The following is a 24,475-nucleotide window of genomic DNA, read 5'->3' on the forward strand; positions in this document are numbered from 1 at the left end:
TCAAGCCTAGTGGTGGTAATGAAAATGCAAGGTTATTCAATATTTATGGTAGTAAAATGGGAAAAAAATTTACAGAAAATTCTTAAAAATATATGTTTAATGTGCTTTTATTTCTTTGTAATATGTGGCCAGCATAAAGTGAACATACAATATGAGTCTAAAGAATATGGGATACTTTTGCTATGTGTCTATTGGCTATGTTCACGTGACAGGATTTTACAGATCATAATCATTATAAATGGCCATCAATGATAAATAACATACATCTTTTTGACAGTCGTCCGCAATGACTGGCGCAAAATCCTGTCATGTTAACATAGCATCAGGCTGCTTTTTTCTTATAATTATTAGTATTGCTCAGTTAATTAAAGACCATTGCAATTTAACAGAATCAAAGTAATCTAACTTAATTTTTTTTTTTTTTTTTAAGTATCACTGTGGGCTTAAACTGAAGCACAAAGTACTTCACACATCCTAAGAGTCTTTTGTGACCTTCCTGGATATTCTCTCTATACTTCTGTAATGGCTTGTTCAATACGTTCACCAAAAATGAGTTGGTCCATCTTCTTTTTCCTTATGAACAGTTATGTTATCTTTTTACTATTAACATATTACCATGGTGAGAGAGGATCTGTTTCTTCAAAGCAAAACTTTGCACTAAATTGTACAATCCCCCCTGAAGTAATCCTACCACAAAACTACTCAACAACAGCTCCACAAGAACAGTCCTCGTGGATTATCCTTCTTTGGACATGGCCTGCAGGACGTAATTTCTCCCTAAATCAATGTCCACCATCAATTGATTCATCTGGTTGCTTCTTTACTGTGGATCGTAGTATGTATTCAATGTCAGATGCTGTTGTTATTCATCACAGAGATGTATCTTGGTCCTTGTCTCTATTACCACCTACGCCAAGGCCTTCCAAACAGTTCTGGATTTGGTTTAACCTGGAGTCTCCATCAAATACCCAAAACCTAACCATGATGGACAATATCATAAACATGACCATGTCCTACAGGGTGGATTCTGATATCTTCTCTCCCTATGGTTGGCTGGAAAAGCGTGATGAAAAGGAGAACTTTACCATTCCTCAGAAGACCCGGTTGGTTGCTTGGGCAGTAAGTAACTGGAAAACACAACTCAGGAGATTCCAGTATTATGAGGAGTTAAAACCACACATCCAAATAGACATCTATGGAAAACAGCATTTGCCACTTCCAAAAAGTTATTCACAGCTTCGTACTTTCTCCCAATATAAATTCTACCTGTCTTTTGAGAATTCAATTCATGAAGACTATATAACGGAAAAACTCTGGTCCAATGCATTCCTTTCAGGGACTGTCCCAGTTGTAATGGGTCCTCCACGTAAAAATTATGAGCGTTTTATCCCACCCGATTCCTTCATTCATGTAGATGATTTTTCTAGTGCTCAAGAATTAGCCTCTTACCTTCTTAGCCTGGACGGAGATGATGAAAAATACGAGCAGTATTTTAACTGGCGTAATACCTATCAGCCAGTAAAAGACAGGAAAATGTGGATCACTGATTATTGTAAAGTATGTAAAACGCTTAAAGAAGCCCCATTGTATAGAACAATTCCAAGTATTGCTGAATGGTTCAAATAACTGATGCTCAAAGTTTATTGCTATGTTCACACACCATGGGGGATATTTACGAAGCCTGTGTCCTTGGCATATACCAAGGAGAAGGTTCAGATTTGCCCCTTTTTCCTATGGGAGAATGGGCATGCGGGGGGGGGGGGGGGGGGGGGGGGGGGTTGTTAGGAGGAACGTTGGAAATGTGATATAATAGCCATTTCAGAAAGAAACTTGTCAGGTGTTTTGTGGCCCACCATATGCCCCCAGTGTCCGATGCTGTGTAGGTGCAATGCTGCACTTAGTGAGAAATCAACTTAGAAGAACGCTCATGCAATATGGTAAGGCCTCATTCACATGTTCTGTAGGCTGTCCCACCCTCTACACACTAGTGATCCCATAGATACACGGAATGTGTGAATGAGCCTATTTGAAGCGGCACTATCAGCAGTTCTTCCCAGAGAACCTGCTGATATGCCGCAATAGCTGTTTGTCAGTAGTACATAGCCATTACTTTAAGCCCTGTCCTCCCCCGCATTGTCTGTAAAATCACTAAATGCTCTTATGCAAATTACTAGTATAAGAGCATTTAGGGCATTGCTCGGGGGCCGGAGATCATCACCGCGCCCCGCCCAGCCCCCCCCCCCTCCTGTCCTGCCCACCATGCATATTCATAACTGCATAATGGGCTCTATACACTGCTGCTGCACAGGGAAGCACCCCCCCCCCCCCCAGGTGGCCCCTGATCCTCCCAGGAGGTCCCTCAGGATGTAAGTATAGACTTTATACTTGCGTCATGAGGCACCTCCGGGAGGATCGGCGGCAGCCCAGGGGATTTACAAATGCGCGGGAAGCAGCCGCAGTGTATACAGCCCACTATGCAGTTATGAATATGCATAGTGGGCAGGGCGGGGTGCAGCGGTGCTCTCCAGCCCAGAGTAACGTCCTAAATGCTCTTATGCTAGTAATTTGCATAAGAGCATTTAGTGATTTTACAGACCATGCGGGGGCAGAGAGGGGTTAAACTAATGGCTATGTATTACTGCGGTCCTCTGCTACTGCGGCATATCAGCTTTAAAGTGCAGGTCTGCAATTACTGGCACACTACGAAACGGTTAAATGTTGCCTAATTCCCTCTAAGTGGTCATGTTGGTGTAAGTGCAGCCGCACCTGTTTAGTCCAGATGACCATGGCCTTCGTCTTCCAAGTCAGGGCTGATTAACAAGCGGAGTACTGGGCATCCCCTGCACTCAGCTTGTCAATCATTCCTGCCTCGGAGGGAAGAGGGCATGGCTAATGTTACTAAATGCGACTGGGCCTACTCCCAGACTACTTCCCAGATCTGCATTTGATGGGATCGCTGATCTAAGCTAATTTTACTTAGTGCACGATTGCAAAGACTTCATCCACACAGCATTGTGTAAATCTGATATAAGATTTGCAAGATATAATACAAAGTCTTGCAATTGCAATGATTCTGTGTTTTTGTCTTGACCTATTTATGACGGTTATCATGTAATTACTATAATGGATATATGGAAAGTAAAATTTCCTTCACTGTGACAAAAAAATAAAAATTTATCCAAAGATGCCCTTCTCTGATGGTCCGAACCTGCCAAGGTTCGGGTTCGTATGAACCCGAACACTTGGCATCAGACCGCCTGGAAAACTGGGATACAGCCTAGGCTGGGTTCACACTACGTATATTTCAGTCAGTATTGTGGTCCTCATATTGCAACCAAAACCAGGAGTGGATTAAAAACACAGAAAGGATCTGTTCACACAATGTTTAAATTGAGTGGATGGCCGCCATTTAATGGCAAATATTTGCTGTTATTTTAAAACAACGGCTGTTATATTGAAATAATGGCCGTTATTTACTGTTATATGGCGGCCATTCACTCAGTTTCACCATTATGTGAACAGAGCCTTTCTGTGTTTTTAATCCACTTCTGGTTTTGGTTGCAATATGAGGACCACAATACTGACTGAAATATACGTAGTGTGAACCCAGCCTATGGCTATGGCTGTATCCCTGTTTTCCAGGCTGTCATACTACTGTATCCACCTTCTCCATGGAGCGGGCAGACATCGGGAATCATTGCTGAGAGTTCGGGTTCGTATGAACCCGAACCTCGGCAGGTTCGGATCATCCCTAATTTGCATCTATTTGATACTTTTTTGTTTTTTAAAAGTACACTGTCCCTCATATTCGTCTGTTCAGTAGCCAGGGCTAGGAGGTGTGCAACAGCTGTTCATCAATTGCTGGTTACATCTTTAAATTGTGTAGGTTATTATTTGCTGGATGTATGCCCCATGGGATCTATTAGAACCCCGAATATACCATCATGTTCCTGACTCCTCCCATTGTTTTTTAATTTGTCATTAGTGTATATGTTTTTTATGGGATTATTGGTTGTGTTTAAATAAAATACATCAATTATTTAATAACTGTCTTGGTTTTGATATTTTTGGTGGTTTTTTTTTTTTTTTTTTGTAGGTGTATATATATGTTTGTGGCAAAACCTCACAAGGTTTGACATACAGTAGATATTTTTGATGATTTCATATAGATATTATAAGGACAGATATAAGCCATAAGAGTGTGGCGTAGCTACAGTGGTCGCAGAGATCGCAGTTGCGAGCTGGCCCAGCAGCCTGGCAGGTTGTTCTGTCTCTTATCTGTAACTCTTTATTTATTACAGTAAGTCAGGTTTAACCCTTCTGTTACTTCTACTGCTCTTCTGCTATTAATGTATCTGGAGAAAAGCAGTCAAAGGGTTAAACCTGACTTGCTGTAATAAGCTGCAGCTGTAATAAGCTGCAGATAAGGAGACAGGAGAAGAGAAGGAAGTGTGTATGTTATATGTTCCTAATACACCATACACATGTGAGAGCAGGGCTGGCCTGGCTGGCAGAATATTCTTTTTGCGCCCCCCTCCCGGCTGATTGTAGCCCATCCCAAGCCCTATCTCTTGGAGACACACACTGTATATACTGCTTACACAAACAGATACAATCACATATACACATACAGACACGGGGGAGATTCATCAAACATGGTGTAAAGTGAAACTGGCTCAGTCGCCCCCGACAACCAATCAGATTCAACCTTTCATTCCTCACAGACTCTTTGGGAAATGAAAGGTGGAATCTGATTGGTTGCTAGGGGCAACTGAGCCAGTTTCACTTTACACCGTTTGATAAATCTTCCCTGTGTATATACTGCTTACACAGACACATACAGACACATAGTACATATATCCCACAAACAGACACACATACACACCACACAGGAGCAAGCTGGGAGTTGTTGTATTCCACACACACCACACAGGAGCATGCTGGGAGTAGTTGTATTCCACACACACCACACAGGAGCATGCTGGGAGTAGTTGTATTCCACACACACCACACAGGAGCATGCTGGGAGTTGTTGTATTCCACACACAGCCACATATGAGCATGCTGGGAGTTGTTGTATTCCACACACAGCCACATATGAGCATGCTGGGAGTTGTTGTATTCCACACACAGCCACATATGAGCATGCTGGGAGTTGTTGTATTCCACACACACCACACAGGAGCATGCTGGGAGTTGTTGTATTCCACACACACCACACAGGAGCATCCTGGGAGTTGTTGTATTCCATACACACCACACAGGAGCATGCTGGGAGTTGTTGTTGTATTCCCCACACACACTCCACTAACACACAGACATACACACAGACACATACATATACTCACACAGAAGGATCAGTGGACGATGTCCATGAGGAGGAGGTAGAGCAGAGCAGAGGATCACATTGCTAATGTCTCTCTCCGGAGGGAGAGGGGGCGGGGGTTGGGGGCATCTGTGAGCCGGGAGACGCTGTGGGGGGCAGGGGAGGGGGCCAGGCTGCAGTCACATGACTGGGGGAGAGAAGGCTTCTCCTTGCTGACACTCAGCAAGGCCGCTGTGCCGGCAATTTATGGTCTCAGGGGGAAGCAGGTGCCCCCCCCCCCCCCTTCCTGCTGGGAGTGCACAGCGCCCTGTGCAGCCGCACTGCTCGCACACCCCTAAGGCCGGCCCTGCCTCCAATCAGAGTTGCTTCCTGTGAGTCACTAGATGTTACTGTACTGTAATCACTATATGGTCACTGTATGGGGGTAATGTAGGTCTTCGTATGATGCCTTGAATTCAGTAACAGTATGGGAGCATTATTCAGTACTGACTGACATTTTTTCTTTCCATTTTTTATTTTTTTAAATGAACTTAGTTATTTTGAATTCCAAATTACGTAATTATTTCGCATTTTGGGAGCCCATTACAATGACGGCTGTTGGTATATTGTTCCAGTTCAGGCCCTTTTGGTTGTGGTTCTTCTTTGAAAGTCCATTAAGTAGCAAAGACGGTGAAAAAACTGTTAAAAAAATGTGTGTCTGAACAACTAAAAATAATGTGCATTGTGTACTAAAAAATGCCTGCAAATAATTTAATACACTGTGCATTGTATTGACTTTAATACAGTTATCTGTCACTTTCTGGACTGCCTTTCTTTTTTTTTGAGTTGGGGGAAGAAGCGCCCAAAGAAAATTTTCGCAGAGAGTTCCAGAGTTCCACCCCCAAGATTATGTTCCCATACCGTTGTCTTTTGGACGGACGCTAATTGCAATGAAACATAGCCTATGTTCACACACAGTATCTACAGTACAGAGTCTATAGCCCTGCATTCACGCAGCACTTTTTAATTCCACTGTGAGAATGTAGTGCCAACTATCTTTGCCTACTACTATGCTGGGCCGGTAAAAATAACAAAGACGCTCAGCCAATCGCTGCACTGTCCCGCAACAGCCATGGATTGGCTGAACAGCCCTAGACCACTATGTGTCTCAACCACAGGTGTCAGGCATGAAAAATTGCCTAGTGGATTTTGGGGCCTCCTATTATTTAGGATATTTTGCTAAAATCTCATATAAATATGTAGAGGCCTTGGGGTGCCAAAATATGTTTGTGTTACAGGTTGACACTTTTATTGATGCCATTTTTGGGCATATGTGTCCCTCTAATCGCTTTTTATTTCATTCTTATATAATAAAACATGGTAACGTTATTCAATAAATCGGTAAGCTAGTGGCGATACCAAATTTAAACCCTTTTTATGGTTTATTACATTTAAAAGCCCAAAAGGTCTTTTTCTTTTCAACCAAGAACAAGCTTCTTTTCCCGATTCCCCTACGCACATAAACACTAAAGCAAACATAGTCTGAAGCCAAAGGTCCTCTTAGAAGTAGCAATTATTGGCTGATATCGATCCTGTGTAATAGGGCTGGCGATAAGCTGACAAACAAGCAAGCAAACAATATAAAAAAAAGGAATATTTTTTTTATAAGCCTATGGCTATGTTCACTCAACGTCTTTTAAGCTCTGTTTAAAATGACGTTCATCATTTTAAGTCTAAAATAGCAGACGTCATTTAACTGTTTAGCCTTCTCGTGCAATGACGGCTGTTAGTACAATATTCTAGTTTGGGTTAATAATTGGCCTTTGGGTGCTGCATTCAACAGAGAAAGAATGGTGACAAAAGAAAAACTATGTGAACAACTAATAAAAATGTCAGCTGTTTTAAAAAGATGTCTGAAAATAATTTGGCCTGATCGTCCATTATTTAATACATTGTGTACATTGTGTGCATTGACTGCAATGCATTGCATTTCAGTCAGTTATATCGCTGAATAAACGGATGTTATTTTAAATAGCAAAATCGGCCGCCTTTTCTCTATTTTTGATGTGTAACATTTTTTCTTTTCTTTTTTAAGCACAACTGTAGGCTCAAAAACTGAAAAAAGAAGTACTTTGTGACTTCCCTGGATATTCACTCTATCCTTTTGCAATGGTTTGGCCAAGCCATTCACCAAAAATAAGTTGGTCCATTCTTTTTCTCCTTATACACAGTTGTGTTATCTTTTTATTATGCTCATATTACTATGGTGAAAAAGTACCTGTTCCTTTAAAGCAGGAGATTGCATCAAATTGTACAAAGATCCTACCAAAAAACTACTCAACAACAGCTCCACAAGAACAGTCTTCGTGGATTATCCTTCTTTGGACATGGCCTTCAGGGCATATTTTTCCTCATAATCAATGTCCACCATCAATTGATTCATCTGGTTGCTTCTTTACTGTGGATCGTAGTATGTATTCAATGGCAGATGCTGTTGTTATTAACCACAGAGATGTATCTGCGTCCTTGTCTCTATTACCACCTACGCCAAGGCCTCAAAACCAGTTCTGGATTTGGTTTAACCTGGAGTCTCCATCAAATATCAGAAACCTAACCATGATGGACAATATCATAAACATGACCATGTCCTACAGGGTGGATTCTGATATCTTCTCTCCCTATGGCTGGCTGGAAAAGCGTGATGAAAAGGAGAACTTTACCATTCCTCAGAAGACCCGGTTGGTTACTTGGGCAGTAAGTAACTGGAAAACACAACTCAGGAGATTCCAGTATTATGAGGAGTTAAAACCACACATCCAAATAGACATCTATGGAAAACAGCATTTACCACTTCCAAAAAGTTATTCTCAACTTCGTACTTTCTCCCAATATAAATTCTACCTGTCTTTTGAGAATTCAATTCATGAAGACTATATAACGGAAAAACTCTGGTCCAATGCACTCCTTTCAGGGACTGTCCCAGTTGTAATGGGTCCTCCACGTAAAAATTATGAGCGTTTTATCCCACCCGATTCCTTTATTCATATACATGATTTTTCTAGTGCTCAAGAATTAGCCTCTTACCTTCTTAGCCTGGACAGAGATGATGAAAAATACGAGCAGTATTTTAACTGGCGTAATACCTATCAGCCAGTAAAAGACAGGAAAATGTGGATCACTGATTATTGTAAAGTATGTAAAACTCTTAAAGAAGCCCCATTGTATAGAACAATTCCAAGTATTGCTGAATGGTTTAAATAACTATGGCGATCGTAAGGGGCTGTTCAGAAGTGTAAAAAATAACAATGGAAAGTTCACCTGTTTAAAAGGGAAGTTACGAATATTCTTAAATCCTGTCTGGGACGGAGGAGGGCATGGCCAGCATGAGTTGTGACAACTCCCACTTGACTAGTTAAAGAAAAAGTTTCACTTTTTTATTTTTTATTATTACTTTTGTTTCATTTAATTAATATCTTTAAAAATAGACTTTGATTTCTCTTTTTGTGTTTTGTAAAATTAACAGTAATGTGCTGCACTAGGGACTGCCATTTGCAATAAGCATCTGTGTAATGGGTACTGCACGACACATACACAGTTGCTTTATGACAGTCCTTGTACATAGACCTCAATAGACGTCTTCCGTCCGGTCTGCTACAATGTAGCTGAGAGCTTACCTGCCAGCTCACAGTACACATGGATTTGTAGAGGGAGCCAGGCACCATCATTCCGGAGTCCCCAGACAAGGTGCACTGTGCACAGCACTAACCCCAGTAGGTAGGTGCTCTACCTCTTCTCCTGCGTGGGCTGTGATTGATCTGATATGGAGTCCGGACAGGTGGGGCTCAGCTCTGTGCAGGAGGAGGGGGAGGGGAGGCTCAGAAAGGTACAGTAGTTGATGCTGGGACAGGGGTAGATCAGCATGGAGAGATAGTGGATAGGGGAGGCGAAAAAGTGTCACACTGACCTGAGTAATAAAGATAAAAGCTGTCAGTGTGTTAACCCCTTCCTCCAAATGTCAGGACACTACCAATGGCTACACTTCATCTGCAAGGCTCACACAATATAGATGGGTTTTATATATGACCTGGCAAAGATTTTCATTCCAACTCCCAGACAATTAGCAGCAGCTGAGGTGTAGTATGGAAGTTCTGCAGCAGCTGAGATGTAGTATGGGGTTACATAGTTACATAGTTAATACGGTTGAAAAAAGACACATGTCCATCAAGTTCAACCAAGGAGGGGATGGATACAGGGAAGGGGGAGGGGTGATAGGTTCTATACATATGCATCTATATTATTTTGGTCTAAGAACTTGTCTAGCCCTGTTTTGAAGCCCTGCAGCAGCTGTGGTGTGTGGTATAAGGTTCTGCAGCAGCTGAGTTGTAGTATGAGGTTCTGCAGCAGCTGCGGTGTTGTATGAGGTTCTGCAGCAGCTGCGATGTTGTATGAGGTTCTGCAGCAGCTGAGGTGTTGTATGGGATTCTGCAGCAGCTGAGGTGTTGTATTGGGTTCAGCAGCTGGCGTATGTGGTATGGGGTTCTGCAGCTGCTGTTGTTTATGATGAGATTCTGCAGCAGGTAAGGTGTGTAGTAGGATGTACTGCAGCAGCTGAGGTATATATGATGAAGATCTGCAACGAAAGCTGAGGTGAATAGTATGGGGTTCTACAGTAGCTGAGGTGTATGATGATGATCTTCAGCAGCTTTGGTATGGTCAGCGGCTACTGGAGCCTGAGCAGGGAACTGCATGAGGACGGATCCGAGGGTAGCTGTGGAGTGCCGAGAGCAGATGTCAGGAGACTCGCTGTCAGAAGACCCTCCCCCTGTATGAGTTGTCTAAATAAGTGTGCATGTATGAGCTGTCTATATGAGTGTGCATGTATGATCTGTCTATATGAGTGTGCATGTGTAAGAGATGTCATTGTAACTGTACCTACAATTCTTTATTTTGGCCACAAGATGCCACTGTTGAGCATTAACATTAAGTACAAGTGACTGGTCACATGTCTGTGACATCACTAACGGTCTTTTGGTTGTCAAGGAGAGAGCGGCCATTTTTCCCTGAGAGCTGTTGGTGAAAATCCTGATCCATCCAAGCTGGGAATCGGTTTGCTGGGACTTCTAGTTGCGGTGGAGATCAGCTGTTGTTGCTGGTGATTGGATCCTCTGTGAGTTGGATCGTGCTGCTGTGAACAGTGGTCGCCATCGTGGGACTGGATGTTGGCAGAGGAGCTTTTCATCTGGACACAGTGAGACAGTAGCGTGCACGCCAACGTATGAGAGACTGAGTCACTGCCTACAAGTAGTTAGTTAGTTAGTTAGGTTTCTTGTTCGTATTAGGCCACAAGCCACACAGAACACACGTGTGGGACTCATATACCACAGCATTGCCTGTCTGACAATATTTTCGGCCGATTGTTGTCTTATTGTCAAATTGTGGTTTTAGATTTATTGTTAAGATTGTAAACCGCTGTGCTACACCGCGAGTGCGCCTGAGTAACGCATCCATACACAATTGTTCCTGTCTTGTGAGGGTATTAAGAGGTAAATAGCGTCCAGTCTATCTGAGACTGCTAATAGGTAAAAGCTGTTGTGAACATCTGGATTAGATAAAGTGTGGCGACAAGCTATGTAGCACAGGGGTCTCCACTAGTTGTTGTATTATTGTTATTATTGTATTATTGTGATGGTTTGGGGGTTATTGGTACCTGTAGTACTAGTATTGGTGCATTTCAGTAAAATTACAATTTGGGTTAACTTGGTGTTGGAGTCGTCTCTCTCGCTCTTGACTTCGCTGTATTCTGGGGAGCCCACCTCGGTACACGGCTTACAACTTGGCGTAGTCGGCAGGATACAGCGACCGTCATGGACAGAGACGCGGCACTTCAGGGTGCCCCAGTAGGATACGTTCCTTTGGGGGCACTATTGCAACATCTGCCTAAGTTTGATGGGAACAACATGACGTTGCAAGATTGGACTGAGAGAGTGCGTAGTGTAGTCAAAATGTGTAACTTGGTCCCAGAGCTGCAGGCAGAGGTGGCGGTGGGGGCCCTAGAGGGTGACGTTAGGCGGGCAGTGATGTTACGGCCCGAATCTGAGAGAGACACATTGGAAAAAATATTTTCCCTCCTGGCGGGGACCCAAGGGGGCCGGGCTAAAGTAGTACAGTTGCGAAGCCGCTTCTTCAACCGACCGCAGCGAGAGGGCGAGACCTTGATGCAGTATTCTAATGCCCTGCAAGAGATGTTGAATGAGATCCAGAGACGAGATCCAGGAGCTATGGGGGCCTTCAGAGAGATGGACAGGCTATTACGAGACCAGTTCATAGCGGGACTGTCCAACAGGTTCTTACAGGACAAGTTACAGGAAATGACTCAGACCACAGCTGATGTGACATTTTACTGTGTTTACTTAGCTGCTGTGGAGAGGGAAGAAGAATCCACAGTGGTGACTGTGAAAGCCGTAAATGGTACCCAAGCAACTGAGAATCGCTTAGGGCCTGAAGACTCTGAGTCTTTAAAGGAGGTGGTCCAGGCTATGCGAGCAGAGTTGAGAGAACTTCGTTTGGAGGTGGCTCAGATGAAGGCGGACCCGCACCGGCCTCCGGACACAACACAGGTGTCCCGTGTCACTCCATCCCAGATAACTCAAGTGCGTGGTCCCTCAGGGAGGGGCCCATCTGGCGTGCGGCAATCTAGAGAACCCCTCTGTTGGGCCTGTCGACAGTATGGCCATATTGCTAGAGAGTGCCCTGTACGGATAGGAACAGAGCCAGGTTTAAACTCCCAAACGGCTGCAGTAATGGGGCATCCCACAGCGGTTTGTCAGACTCTAAGCCCCAGGCATGAAGAAGACAATTTATATGCCAGTAGCCCTGTTATGGAAGCTGAGTTGGAAGGCCAGAGAGTACGATGTTTGGTTGACACTGGGTCGGAGTGCACCCTTATGCCACTGGAATTCTTTGAAAGGCATTTTGGGCACATGATGGAGCCAGAGGATGGAAGTGTCATCCGACTCACAGCTGCTAACAACAGTGAACTGGATGTGCGTGGAATCGTCTGGATGCGGGTCCGATTGTTTGGGCAAGATATTGGAACGAAGGGGGTTGTGCTTGTGGACCATTCATCCCGGAAAGGAATGGACGTGACGCTGGGCATGAATGTGTTGAGAGACTTGGATCACCACCTCTATGCTAAGGAGGGACCAAGGTATTGGCAACGGGCCACCACACATCGACCAACCCAGAAAGTCCTACAACAAATGGTGAGGAGCTGCAGTTTGCAAAAGAGCCTCATGTCCAGATGGCCTGTAGGTCACGTAAAGGTGCCACTGAAGTCTCCGATAAAAATCCCGCCTCAACAAGAACAAATACTGATGCTCCCGGTGAGAGCTGGTCAACAACTGAACGGGTTGGAGGTCCTGATTGAACCCGCCACTCAGGGAGAGTCTTCAACCCGCCCATTGATAGCCCGGGCTCTCGCCACTGTGAAGAATGGATGCGTACCTGTACGATGTCTCAATGTCATGGACAGTCAGTTGACCGTTCCTGGGACTACCCTACTGGCCGATGTCTATGTACCCCAGGGTGATATCATCCGACGCAAGAGTTTTACGCTACAGACGGATGAGGGGTTGGCCTGGACCTATGCTGTGAAGGTTCAACAAAGGGAGTCCCCAACTGCGGAGTGGAACGGCCGAGTGATCATGGCCCTTATGGGAGTAGACTGCAAAACTCTGACTCCGGGACAACAACAGTTGTTGGAAGATACCCTTTGGGAATTTCAGGAGGCGTTCTCAAGGCATGACGAAGACTTTGGTTGTGCTTCTGGCATTGAGCACGAAATCCCTACTGGCGATGCTGCGCCTATCCGGGAACGGTACCGGCAGATCCCGCCAAAGATGTACCAGGAGGTGAAAGAAATGGTGGCCAGCATGTTGGACAATCGGGTGGTTCAAGAGAGCCAGAGTCCCTGGGCTGCACCTGTAGTATTAGTGCGGAAAAAAGATGGAAGCCTTAGGTTTTGCGTGGATTACCGTAAACTGAATGCTCAGACTATACGAGATGCCTACCCTCTGCCGCGGATTGAAGAGTCGCTGTCTGCCCTGAGTCATGCAAAGTTCTTCTCGACCCTTGACCTGGCCAGTGGCTATTGGCAGGTACCGGTGGCCGAAAAAGACAAGGCAAAGACGGCCTTCATCCTACCTATGGGACTTTACGAGTTCAATCGGATGCCATTTGGTTTAACCAATGCCCCAGGGACCTTCCAGCGGCTGATGGAACACTGTTTGGGGGACCTCAACTTTGAATCAGTGCTGATATATCTGGACGATGTGGTGGTGTTTGGGAACTCCTTTGAGGATCATCTCCAAAAACTGCGGCAGGTCCTGGGGCGGCTGCGGGACCACGGGCTCAAGATCAAGCCCAAGAAGTGTCAGTTGTTCCAGCAGCGGATAGAATACTTGGGGCATGTGATCACTTCAGAAGGGGTACAGCCAGCCCCCGTAAAGGTGGAGGCTGTTCAGAAGTGGCCTCAGCCACGAACACTACGAGAGGTGCAGGCATTCGTGGGACTGGCTGGTTACTACCGGAGGTTCATACCGCGATTTGCTCATTTGACAGGTCCATTAAATGAGCTGGTAAGGGGCACAGCGGGAGGCCCGAAGAATCGGCCCATCAAGTGGGGACCACGGCAGCAGGAGGCCTTTGAAGCGGTGAAGGAGGCGCTGACCAGTGCTCCCATTTTGGCTTATGCACGGTTTGATACCCCATTCCTGCTGTATACTGATGGGAGCCTACATGGTCTAGGGGCCGTGCTGTCCCAAGTCCAGGATGGACGTGAGCGAGTAATTGCCTATGCCAGTCGGTCTTTGAGAGAGACGGAGCGCAACCCTGACAACTATAGCTCCTTTAAGCTGGAGTTGTTGGCGCTGGTGTGGGCCATGACTGAAAGGTTTGCTGAGTATCTGACAGGTGCAGAGGTCACTGTGATGACAGATAACAACCCGTTGGCACACCTGGAGAACGCCAAGCTTGGAGCCCTCGAACAGAGATGGATGGCTCGCCTCTCTAAGTATCAGTATCGCATTAAGTTCCGCTCAGGGAGGGAGAATGGCAACGCTGATGCGCTTTCCCGGGTTCCAGTGGAACTGCCCATTGTGAGTGTTGACGATGAGCTTGAGGACACCGAAACTCCCAACCTAGGTCGATTGCCCATGTTCCGGGATGTGGCACACTCAAGTGGGGTGGTGTCCGGAATGGCAATGGTGTTGGGAAAGACGTTGGCGGACTGGGAGAGGGTCCAAGGTGACTGCCCAGATCTGCGAAAAGTAAAGGAGTGGGTCCGGGACAGGGTCTGGCCTCGGCCGGAAGAACGGGCCCAACTAACTTCAGAGGGTCAGAAGCTGTTGAGACAGTGGGATAAGCTGAGTATTATCCAGGGGCTCTTGTGCCGGACCACATACCTACAGTCTGAACTGCGGTTTCGGCAACAGATTGTCATTCCCATGTCATTGGGACCAGAGGCCGCCCGGGAAGCCCACGAACGGGGGGCTCACTTTGGGAGTGATAAAACATACAAGTGGCTCCAGCGATTGGTATATTGCCCCGGTTTGGGAGATATGGTGGTCGTGGCCTGCCTTAAGTGTCGGTCCTGTGGGTTAAATAAGAGTGTTGAGCAACGGGCTCCTGTTCAGACCATCCAGACATCTGCACCACTTGAGGTCCTTATGATTGATTATGTACATATTGGGTATTCCGCCTCAGGTCATTCATACTGCCTGGTCATGACAGATCATTTCACAAAATATGCAGTAGCGGTGCCTACTCGAGACCAGACGGCAGAGTCTGCCGCCGAGGCAGTCTGTAAACATTTTATACATGTGTTTGGATGTCCACGAAGGATTCATTCAGATCAGGGGGCATGTTTTCAGGGGACACTGATCAGTGAACTGTATCAGCTGTACGGGATTGAACGTTCACGCACCACCCCATATCACCCTCAGGGGAATGGAGTGTGTGAGCGATTCAACCGCACCCTGCTTCAGATGCTGCGAACCTTGGAGGATACTCAGAAGGCCAGCTGGCCAGAGTACTTACCTGAATTGATGTGGGCTTACAATAACAGGGTACACAGCACCACCGGTTACTCCCCACAAATGCTTATGTTTGGGAGGGCGGGTCAGGAGATCGAGGACCTTCACATGCCTGATCCGATGGGTCCACCTCCAAGAAGTTCTACTGCATGGGCGCAAGAGCATCGCCGCCGACTCAGAGCAGTGCACAAGGTTGTAGGGGAACGCCTGAGACAAGTAGTACACCCCAACCCGAGACCAGTGCAAAGAGGTGGATTTGTCCAGGGCGACCGAGTGATGGTTAGGGCCAAAAGACCATCTGGGAAGTTGGATGGGCGGTGGGAGGCAGTCCCATATGTGGTGAAGAGGAGGGTAGACCCCGCCATCCCGGTCTATGAGGTGGAGCCAGTGGGGACCGGTGGACCCTCAAGGAACTTGCACCGTAATATGCTGAGATGCTGTACTTTTGAGGAGCCTGTAATAGTAGAGGAGTTGCCTGTCACTGTTCAGACTGCGGTAGAACCCCCCATAGATGAGGAATGGTGGACAGCTCCTGTCCCAACCCCCACAGAGGTTCCAACTGTAGCAAGTCTGCCACCCAGGGAGAGGGTTACACAGTCAGCGGCCCCTCCCTCAGAGAGATTGCCTGACACTCCTGATACCCCTGAGTCTATAACCCCACGTAGAACTCCCAGGTGTAATGCTGGTGTGCCCCCACAGCGCTATGCGCAAGACGAGTTTGTATGGGGAGGGTTGGCGAGGACACCAACCTCTAGTGGGGTGGCATGTAAGAGATGTCATTGTAACTGTACCTACAATTCTTTATTTTGGCCACAAGATGCCACTGTTGAGCATTAACATTAAGTACAAGTGACTGGTCACATGTCTGTGACATCACTAACGGTCTTTTGGTTGTCAAGGAGAGAGCGGCCATTTTTCCCTGAGAGCTGTTGGTGAAAATCCTGATCCATCCAAGCTGGGAATCGGTTTGCTGGGACTTCTAGTTGCGGTGGAGATCAGCTGTTGTTGCTGGTGATTGGATCCTCTGTGAGTTGGATCGTGCTGCTGTGAACAGTGGTCGCCATCGTGGGACTGGATGTTGGCAGAGGAGCTTTTCATCTGGACACAGTGAGACAGTAGCGTGCACGCCAACGTATGAGAGACTGAGTCACTGCCTACAAGTAGTTAGTTAGTTAGTTAGGTTTCTTGTTCGTATTAGGCCACAAGCCACACAGAACACACGTGTGGGACTCATATACCACAGCATTGCCTGTCTGACAATATTTTCGGCCGATTGTTGTCTTATTGTCAAATTGTGGTTTTAGATTTATTGTTAAGATTGTAAACCGCTGTGCTACACCGCGAGTGCGCCTGAGTAACGCATCCATACACAATTGTTCCTGTCTTGTGAGGGTATTAAGAGGTAAATAGCGTCCAGTCTATCTGAGACTGCTAATAGGTAAAAGCTGTTGTGAACATCTGGATTAGATAAAGTGTGGCGACAAGCTATGTAGCACAGGGGTCTCCACTAGTTGTTGTATTATTGTTATTATTGTATTATTGTGATGGTTTGGGGGTTATTGGTACCTGTAGTACTAGTATTGGTGCATTTCAGTAAAATTACAATTTGGGTTAACTTGGTGTTGGAGTCGTCTCTCTCGCTCTTGACTTCGCTGTATTCTGGGGAGCCCACCTCGGTACACGGCTTACACATGTATGAGCTACCTGTATGACTGTGCATGTATGAGCTGTCTGTATGAGTGTGCATGTATGAGCTGTCTGTATGAGTGTGCATGTATGAGCTGTCTGTATGAGTGTGCATGTATGAGCTATCTATATGACTGTGCATGTATGAGCTGTCTGTATGACTGTGCATGTATGCGCTGCCTATATGAGTTTGCATGTATGAATTGTCTGAGTGTACATCAGGGAGGAGCTAATTAATGGTAGCAGTGAAATGCTTCGCTTCTCACGGCCGTTGGCTTGTCAGCTGGCTGCATTTGATCTCCACTCTTGAGTGTGTGGAAAAGTGGAAAACAGTCCTGGGTGAAGTTTTGCAGGACTGTATCCAGATTTTTGAGACATCTGGAGCAGAGCTAAGGTGTATTATGAAGTTGGCTGGGGACAGGCATATTGTATGTGTACTGCTGTGTAAACAACAACAAAATGGCGCTGCTCCTTTCCCCTCTTTGTTCCTCTGTGAAAAGAGGAGGGAGGTGATGATTTTACTGCAGTTGAGCAGAGACTACTTCTTTTTTTCAGCAGCCATATTTCAGGTTACTTTTTACCAGCAGTTTTCCTGCTGGAGCTCCTCCTGGTGGCCATCACTGGGAAACATATTTCCTTACATGAGAAAATTTTTTTAAATAAACACATATAAATAAAAAACAAACAAACAAACAAATGCAATTTAAAGGGGAACTCCAGGTAGAGGGAAAAAAATTAAACTTCTGCAGAAGCATAAAGCATTACTTACCTATCTATTCCATTTTTGAAACTACCAAAAATCTATTTGTTTGGGGGGTTTTGTTCTGTTTAGTGTTTCTGCACTTCCTGGTTTATCAGTTGTACACAGTACTACAGGTTCCAGAATGCAATGCTTTCCCTCAGCTGTTCATCACATGTTTACACGAAACGATCTGCGAATTTTTAGCGAACGATGAACGACGATTTGAGAACATGTTGAAAGATCAAGATGAACCATTTTTCGCTCATCGCTTGATCGTTTGCTGAACAATTATCGCTCAAATGCGATCGTTATTGCGAAAATTTGAACGATAATCGTTCCGTGTAAACGCTGCATTACTGCATCATTTTTGTGAATATGCTGCAGTACTGCGATAACACTCCAACATGTGTGAACAAAGCCCTAATTTCACTGCACAATTAGAGAAATCAGTGCAACACCTGCTCTTGGCCAGTCAGAGATGGTGAATCACTCAGGGGATTGGGGGATCCAGCCAAGCCTCCTGTGACATCCCGCCCTGCCCCCTGTCTGCATCATTAGCCTGTGCTCAGCAAACACACAATGTGAGACATGTGAGGCATGGAAGATTTGTCTCCTAAGGGGGATAGCAGAAGGAGCAGGAGACAATGTGGATTTGCACAGGGATCATTTTTTTTCCTTCCTGGATTTCTATTAGCTAACAGTATGGCAGAACTGTACAGATACGGTAATACATTGTATAGACACATATATTTATTTAACTTTTAATGTACTTTTAATAGAAAACAAGTTTTTCTTATCCGGAGTTCCCCTTTAAACACTTTTTTTTCTTTGAGAAACATTCCCTTCAAGGGCCCTATTACACACACACATTATCTGACAGATTTTTGAGACCAAAGCCAGATTTGAAATGGATGAGATGTATTTGAAAAGAGGAGAAATCTCAGTCTTTTCTTTGTCCTGTTCTCTTCTCTGTTCCCGGCTTTGGCTTCAGTGATCTGTCAGATATCTTTCAGTGTAATAGGGCCCTTAGAGGGAATTAGTATACAGCACAAGCGCCATTTTAGTTGATTTTCCACTAATTCCCCCTAAGTAGTCATGTTGGAGTAGACACAGATGGATCTAGTCATGGTGGCTGTGCCCTCCTCCCATCCATACAGGTCTGATTGATAAGCTGGGCTCCCACTGTATTTGTCTGTACTTTGTAATAAATTACCAGCACAGCAGTGTTTGGATTACAAGAGAACAAATCTTAACATTTTCTACCCCATAACAAAAAATGAAAATGTTTCATATGAAACTCTGGTTACATAGTTACATTTGCATCAATTAGTAGTATACTTTGTTGTTGTTTTTTAAAGCAGATGGTATAAACAAATTCTACTTGATATTGTTCTGTTTACCACCATGGAAAGGGAGGGCGCGAACGGGCGCAGCCTAGTGGCAGCCCGGACATGACTGTGAGGGCAGTAGGGGGTGATAGAGGCAGCTGGAGGTTAAGGGGTTAATGGCCAGGGCAGGGGCACGTGGCAGCTGGAGGTTAAGGGGTTAATGGCCAGGGCAGGGGCACGTGGCTGTATGTCAGTTGGGATAGGGGGGGTGTTTTTAGTCGGGTGGTTAGATGGGGGTAGCCAATTAGAGGAGACAGGGGGAGGGTTTTTGGATGGGATGTAAAAGGAGGGGAGGGGAGGAGTTACTCACTTGCTCCTTATCCGGACCAGCGAACGGCCCGCCCGCCCGCCCTTTGCTTTTTGGCCGGTGGGTGGTGGCTGGAGTGATTGTCGCGGCAGCTTGCGGAGGGGAGGTCGGGGATGGCGCAGATTAAGGAGGAGTTTGGATGTAACTTGGAGGAGTAGCAACCCCTTGTTGGTTACAGGGCGTGGAAGCGGGGAGGGGTTGCTACTGGTTACTGCTCAGGCAGTGGTTATCACATGGTCCTTGGAACGGGGTTGGCAGTATTGTGGCACATTTGCCCCTCCCTGAGTCGGCGCATTGCGACATGGGAACTTGTTTTTCATACTGCCAGAAGTGCCATCCTCTACCTCCCAGGGTATGGTTAGAGTTATATATATGTTATACATATAAAGTTTGATTTTCATTGTTAATTGTTCTGGTTGGACATTTGTATATTTAATAAAGAGGCTGCTGTGGCCAATTTTCCAATTTAATGGGTATCCGTGTCTGTTTTCGGTGGAGGGCGGGAGCTACCTTAGGTATGGGGTGTATGGGTAAGTTCACACCCCCGTAATCTGCCATACACCAGTTCATGATAATACCGCCAAGAAAATGCCAGCCATGGACATGCTACCGGCTTGTCATCAGTACACAGACGGGTGAAGCTATATATATATCATGGCCTGGGGATGCTAGGTGGTGTCTTGAGTGGCCACTTGTCAAGGTGGCCAGGGGTGGTAATACCTACCCCCAGACACACTGGCACTGGGCTTCATAAGGTTAGCACAAATGTGTGGTTGCAGGTGTGGCGGAAAGTAATGAGCACAGAGTCCTCAGAGAACTTGGCAGTGCATAGTTGCTTTCTCACAGACACTCACAAAACTGTCTCTCTGTGTTATAGGATACAACAGTATGTAACACTTAAGCTAGTAATCAGAAAAACAGTGAAACCCGCATTTAAAGTGATACTGTCACCCCCAGGGCCGATTCAAGGGTTTCTGCCGCCTGAGGCAAACCTCAGGCGGCCGCCCCGAGTGATAGCCGGCATTCCCCCGGAAAAGCCCCCCCCCCCCCCCCCCCGACGACGCCGACGACGCAGCAGCAGCAGCAGCAGCAGCCATCTACTCACCTGTCCCACACCGCAGCCGGCCTGCGATCTCTGCTGTCTCCACATCCCGTCAGGTCCCGCGATGTCACCCTGCAGCTGTCACGGACCTCCAGGCTGTGGTGAGTGGGGTGATCGGGTCGCGTGGGGCGGTCCCGCGCGACCCGATCACCCCAGCGCGTCCCCCACCGACCCCGGGCACTCACCACAGCCTGGAGGTCCGTGACAGCTGCAGGGTGACATCGCAGGACCTGCCGGGATGTGGAGAGCGCGGGCGATGGGACAGGTGAGCGGCCGCTGTCATTTTTGTTAAGTGATACTTAACAAAAATGACAGCGGGGGGACATAATGCCGCCCCCTGCCGGACCGCAAATTCTGCCGCCTGAGGCGGAAGGCTCATTCCGCCTCATGGCAGAAGCGGGTCTGGTCACCCCCTTTCTGTATGAGGACTTCTCTACACAGCTGTAATGCCTCAATTCTGCAATTTTCATACCTTACTTTATAATAAATCTCTAGGTGATTGGTCCAGTGAAAAATGCTTTTCATCGTTGGTGAATTTTGCCACTTGGGTGGTTGTTCTCAATCGCTCGGCCACTTAACTCTGCCCAGATCGGCGCAGTAAGGTATGAAAACTGCAGAATTTAGACTTTACAGCTGTGTAGAGAAGTTCTTATACAAAAAAGGGGGTGACAGTCAGGGGCGGATTAACTTTACCATAGGTCCCGGGCTGTTCACCACCCCACCCCACTGTAACTATGGCAGCACTAGCCTGGCGTTCATAGTACAGGATAGATAATGTCATGATGTCATGATTTGTGCAAAATTGCCATAAAAAAACAGTGATTTTTTGCAAATCATGGCAGAAGTGTAGCCAGGAGACAGTACACCATTGAAAGTATAAGTCTTTTTGGGTGGTCATGGGCCCCCCAGGAGCTCAGGGCCCCCGGGCTGCTGCCCAAAACGCCCCTATTATAATCCACTACTGGTGACAGTATCACTTTAACACTTTTTCTTCTTTCAGGTGTGCCAACAGATGGGGGGAGTGAGACACCAAGTTGTGATGGTGTGAAAAGGCACCTGTGGTGTCCCACTGTTAGTGTCTTATGCACCTGTCACAAAGTTCTCACTTCAGGTTAAGTAATGATGAGTTATTTCAAAGTTTCACCACTAAGTGTCAGTATTTTCTATGTTCTTATATGCACAGCTTAAGTCAGTATTGGGTTAAGGATTTTCTATACCATGTGTTTTATGTTGACCAATAGGAGGTGCTCTTTTTTTTTTTTTTTTTTTTTTTTTTTTATTTAAGTATTGTATTGCCCCCAAAAGTTATACAAATAACCAATATACAGTTATTACAGTAAATGCACATAAAGTGCTTTTTTCCTGCACTTACTACTGCATCAAGGCTTCACTTCCTGGATAACACTGTGATGTCACGACCCGACTCCCAGAGCTGTGGGGGCTGTGGCTGCTGGAGAGGATGATGGCAGGGGGATGCTCAGTGTCTCTTCAGTGCCCTGTGTCCCTCAGTGTCCCCCTGCCATCATCCTCTCCAGCAGACACAGCCCGCACAGCTCTGGGAGTCGCGTTGTGACATCACATTACATAGGTTTTTATTTTCAACTACTTTACATTAGAATTGTCAATACCAATAAATAGCAGGGGAGGTGATAAGCTGCATCTTTACATTTTGTAGCTTCCTGGCCCTGGCTTTAATGTTTCAGATCTTTTGGCTTTTCCTTTTTGATATGCTGAAGATACAGCAGTAGCTTTTCTAGAAATAAAGAGCCACCTGCTGGAAAATATGTGTGCTTCAGAATATTGTCAGAATCATCAGAATAGTAAAATCTTTGTTGTGCAGTCATGTCATCAACTTTGTCATAGCTTTAAATGTAAGTAGAAATGAAATACAGTCTCTTTTACAGTCTCTGTAGAGTCCTATCTTGTATGTGAGATTATAAAAATTAAATAAAATGTTCCTGCTGTGTAACTAATAGTATCTCTGAAAATAGCTTTTTGATTTAAAAGGTTATAGAATAAAAGGAAACTATCATTGTATGGACAAACCTGGTGATATGTCCCCGTAACTGCTTACTTCTCCTTCCTGCCACATTTGATATATTTGTATATTTGTATGCAGGAACTGCCAGTGGCCCTGTAAGTGGCCTCCCTGCCTGTCAATCATCCCTGCTCTTAGCACCAACAGGCAGAGAGCGGTGACTAGTCACAGCCAGCAGATGACTAGTTGCCGCCGCTCTCCCTGCCTCATTCGGCAGAATAAAAGTGCTTTTTCTCCTTACTTAAAGTGTCACTGTCGTTATAACTTTCAAAATCTAACCAACAGTAAATGTGATATAAATCAAGTTTGCAATATACATTCATTATTTTTTGGTTATTATCATGCTGTAAATCAAAGCTGAACTTACCAGAAATCCAGGTCCAGTCTTCAGAAGGCAGATTTTCTGACTGGTTGAAAAAACAAACTAAACATGGAAATTCCAGCAGTGCAGGGAGTCATAGCTCAATGTGTCCATCAGCCACATGACTACCTTATCTGTGAGCGCTCAGATGGCCTGGGATACATGGTACTTCCTGTTTTCTGACTCTTTGAGCAAAAAAGTCAGAAAACAGGAAGTGCCGTGTTTTCCATGATAATAAAAAAAATAATGAATGTAACTTACAAACTTGCTTTATATCAACCGTTGATTTAGATTTTAAAAAAGTTATATCAACATTGACACTTTAAGCCAGTGCTTCTCAATTCCAGTCCTCAGGCCTCACCAACAGGTCATGTTTTGAGGATATCCCATACAAAGAGCAGCTGTGATAATACCTGATGCAATACTAAGGAAATCCTCAAAACATGACCTGTTGGTGAGGACTGGAGTTGAGAAGCACTGCTTTAAGCTACTGCTGCAGCTGTGGATGGTACATGCCGCAAGCTGCACAGTAGCTCTCTACTATGAGGCTGGGAACCATATCAGCACAATCGAGTTGATTGGCTCCCTTTAAGTTGTTTTAACTTTGTTGAAGTTTAGCATTGCCTGTTCTTGGCCCCACTTTGGCAATATCCAAGTGGCAATGGAAATCTCTCTCGGTACGGCCTGTCATTAACCTCTTAAATGCCACAATGCATAGCAATCGCAGCGTTTAAAGAAGGCAGTGACAGGTTAGGCACCTGTGACTGACTAATCGGGACCGATCACTCATACCGACAGGCAGGGGTAAGATACCTATCTCCATTCTGTCGGATGGGCGATCTGTGGATAGAGTCTGCTCTAAGGCAGACTCTATGTACAGATTGCCGATAGTTCTAATCTATGCTATGCTATGGCAAAGCATAGATAAGTATATGCAATTTAATGATGGAATGTTTCACAGTAAAATAAAAGTATTTTTTTTAAAAAGTGTAATTAAAAAAATAAATTTTTAAAAGTATTAAAAAAAAACCTTTGTAACACCCCCCAATAAAAGCTTAAAATACCTCCTTGCCCATTATAATTTTTCTTTTACACCAATATGATCCTAATCAAAACTAGAGGTCATGGTGCAAAAATAAAAGCATTATGGCTCTATGACCTCGGTCATGAAGGGGTTAATTTCGACTATGCTAGAAACACACTGTGGACTGTACCTTGCTGAATATCCACACATGTAAGCATCAGAACTGGATCATGAAGAAAGTGGTCTAGTCTGATTGAATCACATTTCCTTTGACATCATGTGGACGATTAAATGTGTGTCTGCACTTCACTTCCCTGGGGAAAGAATAGCACCAGGATACACTATAGTAAGAAAGTTACCAGGCAGCGATATTGTGGCGCTCTGGCCTTGGGTCCTGGCATTTATGTGGATGTTACTTTGACATGTGCCAT

At 45.4% G+C, this 24,475-nt stretch overlaps 2 protein-coding genes across 2 annotated transcripts; both read left to right on the plus strand.

The window, feature by feature from the left end:
* Positions 1-549: 549 nt before the first annotated feature.
* On the plus strand, positions 550-1,626 carry LOC138789248 (3-galactosyl-N-acetylglucosaminide 4-alpha-L-fucosyltransferase FUT3-like). The gene has a single exon (XM_069967850.1). It carries the CDS (start codon positions 550-552, stop codon positions 1,624-1,626), a length of 1,077 nt encoding a protein of 358 aa, XP_069823951.1.
* Positions 1,627-7,474: 5,848 nt separating this feature from the next.
* Positions 7,475-8,566, plus strand: LOC138789250 (3-galactosyl-N-acetylglucosaminide 4-alpha-L-fucosyltransferase FUT3-like). The gene has a single exon (XM_069967851.1). The coding sequence runs from the start codon at positions 7,475-7,477 to the stop codon at positions 8,564-8,566; it is 1,092 nt and encodes a 363-aa protein (XP_069823952.1).
* The last annotated feature ends 15,909 nt before the right edge of the window (positions 8,567-24,475 follow it).

Source organism: Dendropsophus ebraccatus, chromosome 4, assembly GCF_027789765.1.
Source record: "Dendropsophus ebraccatus isolate aDenEbr1 chromosome 4, aDenEbr1.pat, whole genome shotgun sequence".
Taxonomy (NCBI): Eukaryota; Metazoa; Chordata; class Amphibia; order Anura; family Hylidae; genus Dendropsophus; species Dendropsophus ebraccatus.